This window comes from Podarcis erhardii (assembly GCF_964252035.2).
Source record: "Podarcis erhardii genome assembly, chromosome: 7".
In the NCBI taxonomy this organism is placed as follows: Eukaryota; Metazoa; Chordata; class Lepidosauria; order Squamata; family Lacertidae; genus Podarcis; species Podarcis erhardii.
In genome coordinates this window covers 42,838,660-42,857,002 of record NC_138511.1, presented here as the reverse complement: position 1 = coordinate 42,857,002, position 18,343 = coordinate 42,838,660, and the positions used below count along the sequence as shown (strand labels likewise).

Sequence of the window (18,343 nt, the reverse complement as noted above, 5' to 3'; positions counted from 1 at the left end):
CCGACAGCCATAGCTTTTTCTTTTTGTAAGGAAGCTTCCAGCTCTTGTGGTTGGTAAGATAAACTTGACAACATTGGGGCCATGCCTGGGGGCCCAATAGGACATAAAAGAGGGGGTATGATGGGGCTTCTGCACCAAGCATGGCAGGTTGCTCCTTTTGTAGGGGGAGGGAAATTGCAGAAATAATTCTACATATGCAGACTGTTGGACTGGCATGATGTATTCAGAAAGCTGATGTGTGGTGTGGTGAGCAGCATGTTGTGCAAGGACCTGCGAAGACCCAATACTGTTCAGGCAGGCCTTTGAAAATTAAATTTCTTTACAAGGCAGTTCTTCTTGAGATGTTACTGATGTTATGATAATATGATGCCACTATGCTATTTCTATTTTCCAGACAGCCCTGAGGCTCACTGCGTGCAGTTGGGCTGGCCATAATTTCACTGCCCAATCTGTAAGAAAGATGGGAATCTGAATGTAATAAATAATAAATAAAATATTCAGCTCTAAGATTCAAGGTGTTGCTCAATGTAGCATTCAAAGTTGTTTCTCAGTGCAGCCCTACTAGGCAGCACTGGGCGGTGGTGGGATAGATGAAGGCAGGAACTTGTCTATGAAAAGATGCAACAAGACATTTTAGAGTATTGGTCATAGCAGAGGTCGCACTTCAGGCAGCAAAACATTATGATCTGTCTTTGGATGTGGGTTCGCTTGGTAGACAATTTCTGCTTCTAGTGTGGACTATGCATGGTCTTGACAAAAAAAGAAATAGTATTGCATAAACGATTATCAATATAAATTAATACATAGCTGCCTACTGAAATGTTAAGTTTCTCTTCACTTAAATCACACCTATGAATATAACTATAGCCTTTAAGTCAAGAGGAATCTGCAGATCCAAATTAAGGTTAAGGTTAATTAAGGTTAATTAAGGTTAAGAACTTAAGAATGGCCCTGCTGGATCAGACCAAAGCCCCATCTGGCCCAGTACCCTGCTCTCACAGTGCCCCTCTAGGAAGCTCACAACCAACACCCAACTCTCTGGGAAAGGGGAACAGCATTCTTTCTGATTAGTGCAACCAAAACGCTTCAGAGAATGAGAGAAGGAAAGGAGAGAAACAAAATCACCCTCAAGGTGAGCGAGAGAAAGTCATATTGTCAGGCTACCCTGTTTCCTTCCCAGTGGGTTATTACAAGTACTGAAACTTGAAAAACTGGCCTTCCTTTTTTCCTCCTCCCTCCTCATCAGTTTTTCCTTGCAAGTAATGCATTTCAGATTGGTTGTCTTACTACTAATCTTTGTAAACAGCTCTGGGAGCCTTTTTGGCTAATAAGTTGGGTCAAAAGAGGTTATGAATAATTTTGAGTTTGTGCCAGAATTGGTGATTCCAATAAGAACCACAGCGAGATCAAAGATGGAATTATTTCACCCCCCACTCCCAATGATAGCATCTCTATATGCAGAGTTTACGCAAATTATGTGCACATTAAAACCTATGTCAGCTATACTTCTCCAGCTCATGATTCACTCCCACACTGCCTGCCCCTGCAGTTAGTGCAATGTGAACCAGCAACACTCAAGCAACAAAAATCAACTGCAAAAAGAATTCATTAGGGCTGAAAAGTAGGAAGATCTTATTCACTCCAAGGATAGGACCAGCATCTCTTTTTCCTTTCCTCCCCAGGAGAGAACACTTAGTGGGCAGCGCAGTCACGTGGTTCTGCAGGGACAGTAATGGAATGAGCGCAAGTGCTCCGCTATTTAGAAGGATGGGTAATTGCAGCCCTGTCAGTTCCAAGAGCACCTTGCTGTAAAAGCCACTTTGGTGAAGGTGGAGCCAACAACGCCCGTTTCCTCTCTCCTTAACGCTCCATTTTGTAAACAGGATTTGTTTCAGGGAAAGCAGATGGTACACTCCGGCTCCTCGTGAGAAAACCCGCCCAACCTTTCCAACTGATCCGCCAAGGCTCTTTTGCTCCATTGCCAATGCAACCTCATGTGCCTCTCTGCAGCTACTCCTGGTGGCTGCTAGAATCCCAGGCTCACCTGCCAATTCATAGGGAGGAGGCAGGCATGGAAATATGCTTACCAAACAGCTGCCACAGACTCTCAGTTCACACCCTGCCTTTCAGTGGCCTCAGGTGAGGGCAAAAGGCAGGCGGCAGGATATCTTAAACACTTTAATGGAGCATGGATTTAATCTTAGGGATAAGTGAAACCTATCTTGAATAGCTTCTGGCTACACAAACATGCCAAGTTCCTTAGGAACATGGAAAGCTGCCTTTTCCCAGCCCAGAATATTTCTCCACCTAGTCTACATATCATCTGCTCTGACTGACAGTGACTCTCCAGGGTGTCAGGCAGAGTCTTTCCCATCACCTATGGCCTGATCCTGAAGATGCAAGGACTGAACTGGGGACCTGGCGCTTGCATACTGCATCATCTGCTGCTGAGCTACAACCCTTCCCCTTCGCCACCAAGAGGGCTCCCAGCTCTGACATTAAGATGATTGCTACCAAGGAGACAGTCTTCGTGATTATACTCTTCATCAAAAACACCCTCGGGGCTGAAAGCGGGAGGGTGGGGGGAGCATTCAGAGCACCATTATAACTCCGAGCATGTTGCTTTCAGGGGCCTTCTCTGCAAAGAGCCTCCTGCCCGCATGCCCTAAAACTGCAGATCCCCTCTCTGTCTCCTCAGGGTCTTGAAACCAGCTTGCAGCTTGGAAGTCTGGGGCCACTTGGCTGGAAGGAGGTCAAGACCTCTTGCACGGCTCTAATTAAGGTTGAGGGGGCTTGCAAAGAAGAACCAACTGGAGGGGAGGCGTTGTTCCACAGGTCAGATATGCCCCTGCTTTCTACTTAATGGCATTCAGAATCTACCACCTGAGACAGCTCCCTCACTTTTCACCCCACAGGAGAGCTGTCTTTGTCTGCAGCCATTAAAAATCCAGTTCTGCTGGTTTTAGTTCATTTTACCTGCTTGTCAGAGAGCTGTACAGCTGCAGTGCTGTCAGGATAATGCATTTTGATCCAACTTGCTTCTTTCACACTTTCATTCTGAGCTTCCCAGAAGCCTTGTTATTAAAAGCATAGATGCTGTCTGTCAACTTCAGGACCAGCCCAAGACATTTTGCTGCCTGAGGCAAAAGATAAGATGCCACCCTCATCCCCCGCTTTCCAAGTCCAGAAGCAGACCCGGCTGGCAGCCAAATTTTAGTTCAGCACTGGCAGTGGGACACCATGGTCTACCACAGAGCAGGCAGTGCGTGGTACACAAAAGCCCCAGCCCCTTGCTGCGGCTCCCTGCATCCCAGCACCAGCTGCCTGAGATGCCCGCCTTCCTCTGCCTCATGGTATGGCAGGCCCTGGTCAGCCTGGCTTTGTATGCTGCTGCTGAACAATTCTGTAATGCTCAAAAGCTTGCATTCTTTCCCACAGAGAAAGGACAAGGCAGTTAAAAGGGATGCTGTGCTTGAGCACTTTACCTCGCTCTCTTGTGAGGCTGATGTTCACCTCAAGAACACTACTTGTGTTTCCGATCACATGCCTGCCTTACCTTATTGGATACTTTTCCCCAGGGTCCTTTCCCAAGTGAAACAGAAGTGGAAGCTTGGAGTGCTCCTCTTGGTCATGGGTCGTTACTCCAGAAACATTTTGGCCGGGGCAGAAATCAATGCCCTGCAAGAGAAAAAGGAATGCCATTCATTAAAGATCAACAAAAGCACATGAGCTGTAGGTGGCCAGGGATCTTGAATTCTCATCAGTTTACATTAAGAAAGAAACTTTCAAGGCCTAGTGATTTAACAGAAAAACCTGGAAACAAATGAATACAGGGCCCCAGATTCATAGGGTTGTCAAATGTTGCTATGTTAATTCCAATGGATTTCAGAGTGGCTCAGTGAAATCATGTTTCCCCAGTGCTGATTCATTACCAGAATCTCCTCTCCACACCCACACGCGTTCTCAGGCTGGCTGCCAGGCTGTATTGAGGACAGGAAAAGCTTCCTAATTGTCATTACATTTGCATCACCCCTTTCCTCTACCTGGAAAAGCTTGAGAATAGCATACATAGGCATCCCAGGTGGTCTCCCATCCAGGCAAGGACCAGACTCAGACGTTTTGCAAGGTTGCTGCCTCACAAGCCTTTGGACCAAAAGGCCAGTAATTGGTTTCCTAGGAGTTCAATGTCACGCAAGAAAAATGGACCCAAAGAGGCTTGGAAAATGGAATTTGTTTTTCATGCTCAACTGACTGGCACATGTGTGGTTAGGAAGGACCTGCTCACCACCATCCCCAGTCAGTGACACACAACCCTCAAGACATGCTTTCCCCACAACCATGTGCCTTGACCCACTTATTAAAGGCATTCAATAATATCTATCCCCAGGACAGCTTGCTTGCTCCTGCTTCGCAACCACTATGGCTTCCAGGTACACCATCTCCTTACTTTAATTAGTGTACACATGGCAAACCTCTCTACCATGCAAAGGGTGAAACCATCCCTCACTCTCTCAGTGTAAAGTGCAGAATCATAATCAAAAGATAGACAACACATATTGCTGGCCCCACTCCAGATTCCAAAATAGGCAGGTCAGGTTGAAATAGTCAAAACTGCTGCACTCCAGCAGCTGATGACAGTTCTAGAGCAAATCCTATACTAATGCACTGTCCCAAACTATCACCCAGGGCATATCATACTGCCAACCACAGCATACCCTTTCTTTGCATTCATGCTATAATGTCTCTGGTCTATTCCATAAGCCAAACTTTTATTTGCAACACACACACCATCACTAACAGGGCACTTGCTGGAGTCAAGAGCATGATGCAATGAGCTCTCTTTCTGCACCACACCCCCATGCACCACATCCTTCTAAAACATTAATTATGAAGAGAGGAGTTCATTACAGTTGTGTCTGCTGGATGCTCTGATGGCAGCCTGGATGTTGCTCAGAAAGCTGCATCCTCATGTTCCGGTTGGCTGGCAACTTCCATGTAAAGATGGAAAAAAATCCATCTTGGTTGTGTGCAAATGTGCATTTGTAGACTGCTTACACCAGTCTGAATCTCATAGAGGGGCATGATCCTGTGCAGCAGGAAGTATCCACCCATCACCCAACATCTCTGGAGGAAGAGTTAACTGCTAGAAATCCCCCTGGATTAATGTGTGTGCGTGTGTGTGCGTGTGTGTTTTTAAACCACCCACAGAATGGCTTCATTCACCTTGCCCAACTTCTAACCCAGCACTACAATGGCAGCATTTCCAATTACCAGCATTCTCACACTGACTGAGTTGAACTACCCAGTCTGCAACGTCTATTTTCAGCCTGAGTGCATCTTCCTACTAAAGGAGCTGTCAATGGGTCAGTAGGATACTTTTAAATAAATATGGTACAAGATCAGCAAATGAGATGCCAGCTCAATACACATGGGCCCTAGAAGTGTCTCTTTGAATACCAGTCACCAAGTATGTTCTTACTTCTCCTCTTGTAGGTAACAGACCACATTTCTGCCTAGCAGGGGGGGGGGGAGCTGCAGATGCAAAACCTCCCCTCATTCTGGAGAGCCTAGAAGCAGGCAGACAGAACACATGGTCACCTAGAAACAGCCTCTCATACATCTACACTGTCCCACCACTAGTTGCCTGAAACTGATGTTTTAGGTAACCGGGGAATCAGAAGGAGAAGCTTGGGGTGGGGAGGAGAAAAGACGAAGAAGCTGCCCTGGAACTGCCTTGCTTTTCCACCAACCATGTGGCAAAGCTAAAAAAAAATAGGTGGGCAATTGGCAGGCCAAGAAACCAAGAATGTGTCTGCATGCAGCAAGAGGAGAAATTGGGACCAAGGTGGCAGAATGGACTGGACCCATTTAGAGGGCAGGCAGAGAATTGCATTTTTGAATGCTCCCCTAGGTACAAGACAAAATAAATCCCAGACACCAAGCAAATATAATACTAGTGCAGCAGGAAGAGAAAAGAGGCAAAAACCTTTCCCCAATGCTCCCTTATTTTCCAGGACTTTCTGCATGCAGAGCAGGTGCTCTGCCGCTGAGCTGTGACCCTGCCCATTTGCAGACAGGAGCTTCCACCCACAGCCTGATATGGTGCTCTCTGCTCTCAGTCTCCTGCATGTGTGGACCAGGCCCTGGTCTTCTTGGCTGGGGACTGCAAGATGACAGCATCCCCTTGAAGAACACCCCTCTATTCTATGCCTCCTATAAGGTTGCCAATGGTCACAGTATCTCAGCTGCATCTGGTCAATCTAGGGCTTTCCTCTGTCCCCTTCCATGAGGCTTCTAGCCTGTCCAGGTTCCTTGAAGTCACCCTCCTTGTGAAAAGGACTTACATAACAGAGGCCAGCATAGCAAAACCCATTTAAAGGGGGGACGGGAGGGGCAGCGGCACAGCTGTACTGTTTGCACATAGAACGAACACTAAGCTGAAAGGCTCTCCACAGACGTTGGAGGGGATTTGATTGGCAAACAATTTTCTAAAAATATCCTGTGTGTCTTTAATGGACAGGCTGGTCAGTGGAGCAGTTAATATTCTGCTTTTCAATAAAGTAAGAAAGGTTAGAAGCCCATGAAATCCCATTTACCTGCACAGAGCTATAGATTCCTGAATCAGTGGCTAGAAAAATAAAGAGAGAGAGAGTTGCTTGATAAGCTGCAGCAGGCAGGCCATAATGGATTTTAAATGGATACGGAGGTGATTGACCTTTTCACCTCCTGGTGCTGGAGACCTCCGAGACCAAGTGGGGCTTGCATTTGCGCAAAGTGGAGCATTTCAATACTATTTTAAGAAGAAGACGACGGTGACAACAGCTAATCAAAGCCAAGACGTAACATACAAGTTGTAATTTGGATGCAAATCAAAAAGGCTATTTAATTAAGAGCCTGCTAATTAGTACTGCGCTCCTCTAGTGCAAATGTTTTCGTTTGAGGTAAGAATTTATTCTCTGGGTATTTGCTTCCACGCTGCTCTGTTTACAGAGCACCCTTGGCTTCTCATGTTAAGACAGCCTTAGCATTAACGCACTCAGCTGATTGGGTGCTGAAATATATTTCCACGCTACCACGTGCAGGCCCACTACCTCCAGATGTGAGCTGTGAGTGCAGCCACCCAAGGAACAGAATGGTGGTTTGCAACTGCTGCACCAGCACTCAGCTTGTGTTTGGCTTTCATTCCCAATATTAGGGCAGACCCCCAGCTCGGACCAGCAGGCAGTTCTCTTGTGCCAGCTGTGTCCCCTGTGATTGCTGCCACTTCCTTTTCACAGAATCATAGAGTTGGAAGGGACCCCAAGGATCATCTAGTCCAACCCCCTCCATTGCAGGAATCAAAAGGAACAACCACAGAGGAAGCAGGGGCTCCCACAGCGTGCTTCCTCTGCAGTCTGCTCCAACCCTTCTGGCCACTCTGTGGCTTCTGAAGCTTGTGTGGCCCAAGGGTTGCTGTTCCCCACGTTATCCATGGCATGTTCTGCATTGGTGGCAACCATGGGGAATCTAACTTGCTTTAGTCACTGTAAAAACAAAAGAAGATGGAAGCGGATGTTACTCCAGATTAAGAAGGATACTCAGTTTCTTGTGTAAACACACACTAAAGCACAAAAGCCATCTTGTTTTGAAAACTAAAGCCAGATGAAATTGTGAGGATTGGGCCAACCAGCCTTCTCTGAGAAGGATCTGAAGTGGCTTCTGGGAGGGATCCAGAAAGGGAACTTGCCTTCAAAAACATGGGCAGAAGTCCCCATTCTGATTTCCCTCCCTACAGTAAGGCCAAAAATACCACAGCTGATTTTTCCTTCCAGAGATTGTTAAAAACCTATCTACATTTTTAATTTTTGATTACCTATTGATTTTTCTATGCAGACTTTGCCATAACACACATCCCCAAGTCTACGACAGAACAGTTTGAATCTCTTAAGTATTTAAAGAAGCACCGAGTCGTCTCTGTTGCCCTTCCATCTCCACCCTAGATTTTGTGGAAGATCAGATGTGTGTCCCTTCTGCCACCTGCCCTACTTCCTAAAATTTTTCTTCCTTCCTCTCCTTTTTCTTCTTCCTTCTTCTTCTTCTTCTTCTTCTTCTTCTTCTTCCCCCCTGCCCCCACCCTCCACTAACATGTGGTCCCTGGAAGGGGATGTTACCCTCAGCCTGAAAAAGGTCCGTTAGATATATACTCTGGCCCCTCCACACCTCTCTCTCTCTCTCTCTCTCTCTCTCTCTCTCTCTCTCTCTCTCTCATACACACACACACACACACACAGAGAGAGAGAGAGAGAGAGAGAGAGAGAGAGAGAGAGAGAGAGAGACGACCTTGGTCACAGTGCTCTATGGCTGCCCTGCCAGTGCATCAATTTCCCAAGCAAATGGGCCACAGATGCTCAGTCGATATAAACATGAGGCAAAACAGCAGGCGGTTGCCAGTTGGCTCCCAGCCAAGCAGTGGAACCACCAACGTGTGCGTACGTGTGTTAACAAACGGCCTTTGGCAATCCATCACCTGGGCACGATCCCAGATCATTCTGGCCTGATGAGCAACTGCGATATCTGCCTGGCTGACACAAGGAGCGTCTCTGTCCTCTTGCCGAGGCTTCCTCATTCCAATGGACACAGCACAGGAGGAACGGGGGAAAGAGCTACGTACTAGGAAATGAAGTTATGAATGAGGAAGCTGATTGAGCCAGGAATCCTCAGCATAACCACACTCTTGGCCCTTCAAGCTCCAGCCACCCTGTGGGAAGACAGGCTATTTCCACCGCCCCGGAGGATTCCAGGCAAAAGTCTCTAGAATTAGGATGCAGAGTGAATCACCACCTAGACCCCTCCTTTGAAAATGCTATTACTATGACTTCTTCTCAGCAGCTGTTGCTTCAGCCCTGCTGAACAAAAATCGCTTTTCACATGTTAACTGTCTGGAAGGGACCGGGGGCGGGGGGTGCAAATCAGAAAGTCTCCATCGGCTCTCAAGCAGAAGCGATCGATGGCTAACCCACATGCTCAGAGGACCACAATCAAATGTCATTATTTGTGAGGTTCTACTTGACTTCACACCACACACCCTCCCCCCCCCCCCGTAGAAAAGGTGCTATCGATTGCTTCACGTCAGATGAGAAGGGCAATCAGAGAAGATTGCAGCATGAAAAAAACCCTTTGGCATTTTATATTAAAACAATAGGGGTCTTCGTATAAACATGGACACAAAACCTTTTAAAAATACACAGTGGCCTTTATGATAAAAAAAATCATTGAAAGCTAACAAGATACGAAGCTGACAGCACCAGGAAGAAGCTGAAGCTATCGGCTAATATGCAATCCACCCAGGGGCTATGAAAAACACATCTTCTTTCAGGGACTGCAACCAGGGCTGTAGCGGGGACAGAAAAAAATGCTTTGTGGAAGGCAAGCAGAGAGGAGACTTCTGCCTTCATGTCTTGCTACGAGGAAAGCACAAGGGGCAAAAGAATGAGAGTGGAGAACCAGTATGTGAGATGAGGACCAGGGAGATCTGGATTTTAATCCTCATTCAGCTATGGAGCTCACTGGGTGACCAGGGACTAGTCACTCACTCTCAGCCTAACCTACCTCACAGGGCTGTTGGGAAAGTAAGATGGGAGACAACCAAGTACACCACCTTGAGCTGCTTGAAGGAAATGTGGGATAAAAATGTAACCAACAAGCCTTGAGATCCAAATTAACAGACAGCATTTTAATAGTCCAAGGTGGTGGTGGTGTGGAGACCCTCCTCTCCTCTTCTTGAGAATGAGACAAGACTATAGAGAAGGTGGAGAAGAAGATAGGGCCTCTTCCACCTAATACTGCTGCATCCTAAAGGATGTAGGACCTCCCCTCTGGCCCACAGAATCTGTGCAAGTCTGCTTCAGACTCAACCAATTCCTGCACAGAGTGCTTGTCTGTGCATAACAGTGATGCATGTCTCCATGTGGCCAAACATATTTGTCACGGGGAAGTGCTGCCAACAAATCAGCTGAGCCTCTTTCCAAGAGGAACAGGTGAGCTCAAGGGCGGTGTCCTGACACTTCTAGAGCAAAAGGATAAGCGAAGTCACAGGCCTGTCATCCTTCCAAACACTTGCCCAGAGCTTGCCATTCCTGTGGTATCTCAAATGGATTTGCCAGTGCAGCCCAAGGTTCTTTGGTTTGTCTGCATAGGCTTAAAAGAGTTATCTACTGTACTGACCCAGAAAATAAATGTGTCTCCAAAAATACCACAATTTTTTTTTTGTTATTTACTAGCATCTCCCTCCCTACACTAAACTTTCCTTTTACTCAGCACAAACCCATTCATCAGCTTCTGAGTGTTATGACAATTTGAAACTACATAGACAAGAACTACTTGTAAATCACAAACGGCTTTTTTACAGCCTCTGGCTGGCAGCTAAGTAAATATTCCTAATGCAACCCTCCCGCACAACTTACAGCTGCAAAGCGACACAGCCAGGTTTTCTTTAGTCATGCGGATTTCCTGTGGAGTGGGTTTATATTTCTTCTTTTGGCACTTTAAGGAAAACAGGTGCTCACTAAATAACATTTATATTCATAATTAAGTCAGAGAAAAATGCCAAGGTGTTCTAGCTACAAAACAGATCATGACAAGGAAGGGGAAAACTCAAATTGGAGAACACCAGCCTAGGGCAAGACTAGGTAGTGTATGTGAGAGAGACAAGTCATATTTTCCCCTCCATTATTATATACCCAATAATATAGTCTTCATTTGGTGTGATTATGCAGGTGAGGGTGACCAGCTAGGATGGACTAAGCACCATCAAAGTTTAAGGAGCAAATGTTGTCTGTGTTTGAGACACTGAGGTTATTGGATCTTAGAACTGCAAAAACCAGAAGTTAAGGAATTCAAACAAGACTTGATCTCCAGAGCAAATAAGAGTAGCCAGCATGATTTGCAAGAATGGAGCACCTTAGCTGATGAGCCAAGATGAGCAAAGAGGGGCAAGCCATGGACCAGGATCCCCATCCAGAATGAAAGCTCATATTGAATGGAGCACTTATGAATCTGTAATATGTAGAGGAAAATGCTCACAGACATGGAAAGGGACCTGGGTCTTGTGAACTTTGTCCACGATTGCTATAACCACAGAATGTGGAACCTTCATGAAACTTATTCATTCATCACGGGCTAGAGGAAAGAGAGCCAAGAAGAGACAGCCACTATCCCTGCCTTAAAAGACCAAAAAATAAACAAACTGGCTTGTGACGACTGTTTAGATACATCTGATCAAGTGCAGTCTTGTTTAGATAGGTTGAACTCCACTACACCCCCAAGAGGTGCACTCTTTTTGTCGTCACAGCTTTGAATTCACAGCTTTGCAAGTGAAAGCTTTGGGGATGCAGTTCTGGCACTAAGGAAGCTAATGACAATACTGCATTCCCTTGGGCCAAGCACAGCCAGGCATCTGAATCAAACGGCTGATTATGAGTCACTGAGGAGACCCAACAATTGCCCATGACAAGCTCCAGTGGATCCAATGCAATGTGGGATCAGCTCATGGCTGGAATTCCGGCACCACTTACAATTTATGCATTAGGACTCACATTTTTGCAATGAAACCAACATCTGTAATTCCTAACACACAATTTTGCAAAGAAATCGGCTTTTGTAACTCCTAACACCCAATATCAACAATATTGATACGGAATCTGAAGGCAGTGAAACAAAGATTGTACAGTACAACAATTTCACTTTGGGAGCATTTCAAGTATCTGCAAATCGAAAGCATAACATTATTATTATTATTATTATTATTATTATTATTATTATTAAGCTGGCTTGGGTTGTAATTAATGTCTGAGCATGAGAAGAAGAATTTGAACAAATCTCAACCCCAGCTCTCTCTCTGAGCGTTGTTAATGGCTGTTCTGTCCACTAATTCTGTGCTCCAATTTTACCCACATCAACCACAGACGACATGAACGGCAGGAAAGCAAATGAATTTTTAATCATCTCTCTGATGTACAGTATAATTGCTGACTTTTATCAACTAGCAGTTAAACAAAGACTTAGAAAGGAATAAACATTCCTTAATTGCACGTCTGCCACTGCTCGCAGGAGGATAACCTTGGGAATGAGTAACTGGTCCCCATTATCTCAGCTACGCACACACAGAAAGGCAGACATGTAGCAAGAGGCTCAGGTCAAAAATAAATGCTTCTCAACATCAGTTTGTGTGCTAGATACTTAAAACACAGCATAAAAACAATTAAACTTATCCAAGTTCTCATCTTTGCATAAAATATGGGGGCGGGGTGGGTTCTGCCCTCTCCTGCTTCCAAATGCAACAGTCCTCCCACCATCACAAAAGGCCTATTCTCTCAAGAAAGCTAGGTAAGAAGAGGACATGAAGGAGAGGAACAGAAATCTAAAAATTAAAAATACTAGCAGGATTGGCACCAATGCTAAGCTTCATCAACGCACCATCTCCATTGCCAGAGCAGCTTGGCAAGTGCAGCTGGAGGAAGGCTGTGACCAGATGGAAACTGGATGAGAGAGTGGATATGGGAACCTTTCCTGCAGCTACCCACACTCTCTCTCATAGGAGTTTCCTTTGTCCCCCCTTCTAGCAGGTGAAAACAATTTGGTTCAGGTGGGCTTCTCATTCATTTTGGTATTTGAAGCTGATTAACTATTATGCTGCTTCTGTTTTTTTGCATTTAATTTTATTTATATGTTTACTTTTTGATTCTTTTATTGTAGTTTTAATGCTGCCAGCCACCTTGAGCACTGCTTTGGTAAATGTAGACGGGATGGAGGATGGAGGAAAGGAAAGGCGCAGCTAAAAAGAGGAGAGCAGCCAATGGAGAGAAAGAGAGAGCGGAGAACAAAGCCACTTCGTGAGAAGCAGCAGATATCAGAGTTTGATGCATTTTTGAAGGGCGTTCTATAATTTATGGTGTGTATTTGTGGTCCATCAGAGCAAGACAGGGCTTGGTCCTTGGCTTCATCCCACTTCTTTTTGGTGCACTGGATACTAGGACCCCTGGAATCGGGTGCTGGGAGAGGCGTAAGCAGGTTTCAAAAGAACTTATTTCTGTAGTGGTTGAATGACAATGTGCTGGTGATCAGAAGGGTGTCAGTAGCAAACATCCACTGGGGTCTGGGAAGCCTGGCAACATCTAACAGTGGAGGCAGAAGGGGAGGGTCTCCTTATGCCAGCACAAGAAGCTCAGCACCCTGACCAGCTGCCTCTGTGCAGAGGCAGAGCACAGAATTGGAAGCAAGCTACATTTTATTCATCCGTAGAAAGATGATCCACTCCTCCGCACTGCACGATCAAAGCTGCTGCCTGCAATATTTCTTCTGCTCAAAATTATTCTCTCTCACTCTTAACTAAAGTCTAAACTCTGGGGCATTTGACAACTGGCAATGCCAAAAGTCTGGCAGGTTGATTATACCCTTCAAAGTGAGGCAGATTTATGCCGCTGTGGCTATTGGTGGTTCTGACAAGGGTGGCGGTGGCAATTTCTAAGATTATGGTTATTATCATTTTACATAGTTACACTTTACATGCTGTTTCTTAACAGGGCACACCAAGCCTCTCCAAATACCCTCCAAGCCTCTGGTTCTTCCTTTACCCTCTCCTTGATGCTGCCCAGCACTTTCCTCTGATGCTCCCAGAGGCTGCTGGTGCTCAGCTCCACCTGCTGTGCTTCCAAAGGAAGCTGTGCAGGCATATGCTCCACCAGAAGGAACATGACAGCAGCCAGGACTAGACAGAGACAGTCACAAAGAGCAGCAGGCACATGTACAGGCAATGGCCTCCTGAGCACCGCTCTGGAAGGTGGGCTAGCTTGATCTGTACCCCCTTAACATATCCCCAAAACCATGGCTTGCATTAAACAAAAATGAAGATGGAGCAAAAGTTGACATTTTGATGATCTGAGTTTCTTTTCTGGGAGTGATGGGTGTATTTCCATGGGAGGGGGAAGACAAGCATGCAGTAGAGAAGGAGGGAGGGTTTTCAATTACCTGGCTGAATTGCTCCCAGGAATTGCTCCAGGTCCAGTAATGGGCCTTATAAGGCCCAACCCGTATTGCCATCATCTCGTTGCCACGGTAATAAAATATTGGCCTGATGGAGAGAGGGAAGGACAACAAGAGAGATGTACAGCCGCATGAGAAATGTAACGTGTCCAAACAAGCGGCTTCCCTCGCTTTTGGCAGCCACACAGATAAGGGAGACAAACACTTTAATGGAGCCTGGCTGACAACTCAGCTATCACTCAGGAGCAGGTTGCCTTCTAATAGCCTCCACCGCAAGGTTTTCAATTAGCATTTTTTAAAGCGTCCATCAAGGCGAGAGTCTGAGTTTGCGTAAGCAAGAATGAAATGTTATGCAAGTCATCTTGCTGGCAATTGTTAATCCTTGAACTACCAGACTATGTAATTTCACACACAGAGCCTGATGGCTTAAAATACTCCAAAAGAGGGGGCACCTGTGTGATGGGAGCTGCAAAGGGTACAGGAAGCCAAAGTCTTCAGCGTACAGCCCTGGAAAGCCAGACTGTACAAGTGTGCTGTGAACACTGGCAAACCAGTCACAGAAAGGGGAATTTTGAGCAGAACGGACAAATAATTATCTTGATATCTGCCATGTGAGGAACATCCTGTGCCCTATACCACCTTGAAACTACATTAGGGCGGGTGACAAAAATGTAGAGGAAAGGGATTTTTAAACACTGTCTGTGCTATGCTTGCATGCAAAAGATGTAAGAGAAAATTCCCCCACCCAGATGTTTTCAGCGCACACAATGTGGATCAGCTGTTATTTTAAAGGAGGTTCATACTGGACCAGTACGCAGTCTATTAGCAATGAAGAAAATTCAGTGGGGAGGTCTGCATTAATTCACATTTTCAGGATGATTTCTAGAAAACAGCAGAAGGATCTGGTATAGTTTTTGCCCTTCACCTCATGTCCTGGCACTGACTCTCTCTATCCAGTACTTCTTATTACTTGTATATGAACATTTGTTCCTATTTAGAGAGGACCAATATAATCGACATTGTATTATGGGTGTATATGTGAAGCTGCCTTATATCAGTCAAAATCACTGTAGTATAACTGTAAATTGCCCTGTGATCTTCGGATGAAGGGCGGTATAGAAAATTTAATTAATTAATTATTATAATAAATCAGAGCACTGGTCCATCAAACCCAGTACTGTATACCACGCTGAGCGGCAGTGGCTCTCCAGGGTTTTAGACAGTCCTCTCATTCCTACTTGGAGATGCTGAAGATTGAACCTAGGACTTTCTGCATGCAATATGTGCTCTGCCAGGGAGCTAGAGTCAGTACAATAGCATTACTTTAAAACACCCAATCCAGCAGCCAAAATACCTGACCCATTCTAAAAATAAGAGGCTCTAAAAATATCCAACTTTTTCTGCTCCACACCAGTAATTGGAGGAGTCAAGGGATGGAAAGCCGCGAGTGTGATGTTCATAACTCACCTGTCAATTAACTTGCCTTGCAGGATGACAGGCGAAAGGTCAATTCCGTCGATCTGTCTGTCACTGGGAGGCTGCAGTCCTGCCAATGCGAGGCTGGTGGTGAAGAGATCCATCACACTTGCCAGCTGATGACTCACCTGTCATTGACAAGACAAGAGCATTTGCAAAACAATCAAAGCTAGCAGACCCTGAGTTGAGGGAGCTTCTGCTTCCAATGATGAGGTCTTAAGAATAGTCTCATCACCTTCCAAGATATGCAGTTCAGGGTTTGATTCTGGATTCTACTCCAGGCAGTTGGGTAAAAAGCTTGTGTTTCGGAAGCTTTTTCTCAGTTATTACCTACACTGGAAGCAGCTTACCAGGGTTTCAAACAGGGTCTTTCCAGCCCCTACCTAGAAGTACTGAGGAAGCAGCCTGGAATCTTTTGCATGCAAAGTATGTGCTCTAAAACTCAGCAATGGCCCTTCCCTGGAGGGAAACTAAGAATCCTCATGATTCTGAAGGAATGAATTATTAAAATAGGATCAGCGGAAACTGCCTTTTATCAGATTCAACAGTGACTGGGATTTCAGATGGGTCTGTTTCCCCATCCTACATGGAGATGCCAGGAATTGAACCCAGAGCCTTCTGCATGCAATACTGGTATTGTAACCTACAGCCATGTACCAGCATTATTTCATTTTTACAGCTAAAATTTTGTTTTACAGCTAAATTTTCATTCTGTGAACCACCCTGAGACTTCTGAGTATAGGGCAGTATAATAATAATAATAATAATAATAATAATAATAATAATAATAATAAAAAACAACCAAGTACCAAGCTACGTGGCCAAGCGTCTTTTAGGGAGGGAGTCTAATCATCCCACCTCTTGTCCTCTATACTTGTTCTCTGAACTCTTAGACCCAAAGAAGCCTGGTGCCGGGCCTACCAGCAGAGGTTTGCTAAGATAACCTAAAGGAAGCTGTGGAAGCAATAAAGTCGCACACTCACCAGTTTCAGAGCAGCATGCAATTTAGAATTTTTGGACACATTCTCATGATTGAGATGATATATAAGTTTAAAATAATACAGGTAAGTGATGAAGTATAGTATGGTGGTGGGGCTTTTCAGGGCGATGAGAAAAGGATACTTCTATACAATATGGTAGTAGCTGGAACCTGCATATTGTTTTTATGGGTTCATGTTTACAGTTATATATTTCAATTTTTTTTTTTTAAAAAAAAGACCCTTTCAGAGCAGCAATCAAGGTCGAAGGCTTTTGGAAGCAGCTGCTGAGCCCAACAGGAGCAGCATTTCTCCAAGCTGGGCTCCTGTGGACCACGTGATGCTGTAAATTCTCCAAGCTGCGTTTGGGCTGGAAGGGCAGCGGCAGGGGGAAGAGGTGAATGGTTTAAGGTCACTTTTTTAACAGAACATTGTGGGTAAACTCAAAGAGCCTTTGATTTCTGTCCTGAATCAATAGACTGGCCAGTAGGGAGCTGCCAGCGACTTCCTTGTACCTGCCCCTCGCTATTAAACAGAACCCGGAGTGCAGGCAGCTCACTTTAAATGGCCAATTACATCCGTGGTCTTGCACGCCGTTCTCTCTGCGTAAAGGGGGAGAAAACTTCTTAAAAGAAATTAAACGTCAGTGTTACAGCCACTTGGTTTTATCTGTAGCACCACATTAAAGAGAAGAACCGGAGGGGGGGGGAGGGGGGCAGGGAGGAGGTTACGATTTTTATATAAACTTTGAAGTATTTTCAGAGGAGAAATAAGGTTGGGGGGATTTAGTATTTTCTTGCGTTGACAGCATGCTTTCATTTTGCTTGCAATTCCTGTAACAAATGGGGGGGGGGGGGAGGAAGGATATTCTAGAGAGTAACAGCCCAGTGAAAAATAAATAATGAAAAACAGAGGAGCAAGATCAGATATTTCCAGTATCAGCAAGGAACAGCCGGTATTCCGCAAGTAAAGAAGAGGTTGTTTTTTAAAAAATAAAAAATGTTATATATATATATATATATATATATATATATATATATATTTATAAACTCTCGGCATACACAGAATGTCTTTAAGAAAATGAAATCCTTTTTGCTCTGGGCCACATTGCGAGAAGAAATAGCCAGCGCCAGTGTTATCAGTGCTTTCAAGCTCTAACTCTGAATCAAAGGCGACAATTAATAAAGTTGCCCCCGCTAGGAATGGAAAGGGGGAAAGCTAAATATTTGAAACTGGGTGAACAAATGTCAGGGTGTTTTTAAATAAAATCCTTTTACATTTATCACAGCAAGCAGACCTGATATCCCTGTCTAATTCAATTTCAATTTGTGCCCTGTGGGAGATAGTGAAGAAAAGGTTGCACTGCTGTCTTTGGGTTGATATGTTCTTTTCTCCTTCAGGGAGCAGAACCAGGGAGGTGGGAAGAGGGGAGTGCGCACGGGGGGGGGGGGGGAGCTGTGGCGGTGGTGGGAGGGGAAGAGAAAAGAAAGGAAAGGAGGGGGCACAGAACAAACATAGGATTCAAAGAACAGCAGAATACAGATTCCTGCCAGCAGGATGCTTCTAGAAGGCAGAGGCAGCATGGGAAAATGTTTAAAGTTTGTTTTTGCTGGTTATGAATCCACCTGGAAAATTCAGCCAAGACTTTTGGGTAGTGGGGAGAGCAAGAAATCCAGAAAGAGTGCTTGTTTATGTTCCACAACCTAAAACAGTATGGGCAAAAAAACCTATGAAAACTGACACTATAAAAACTTAGTAAGGAGGACGCTTCTGGTTCAGAAATCTCTCCTCCAGAACTAACCCAAAAAACCCCCAAATCACCCACTATTCTCTCATTCCAGTTCTGCTGTACCATGTTCCTTTATTCTTAT

General features: G+C 45.1%; 1 protein-coding gene across 3 annotated transcripts in view; it reads right to left on the bottom strand.

Annotated features, from left to right (window-relative positions):
- The window catches only part of GALNS (galactosamine (N-acetyl)-6-sulfatase), a 50,250-nt gene that overhangs the window by 10,558 nt on the left and 21,349 nt on the right, over positions 1 to 18,343 (bottom strand). For all 3 annotated transcript variants that reach the window (XM_081872072.1, XM_081872074.1, XM_081872073.1), the window contains 3 exons: positions 15,487 to 15,623; positions 14,005 to 14,107; positions 3,557 to 3,678 (listed from right to left, as the gene is read on the bottom strand). In XM_081872072.1, coding sequence (XP_081728198.1) covers positions 3,557 to 3,678; positions 14,005 to 14,107; positions 15,487 to 15,623 — 362 coding nt within the window. The remainder of the gene's footprint in view (positions 1 to 3,556; positions 3,679 to 14,004; positions 14,108 to 15,486; positions 15,624 to 18,343) is intronic.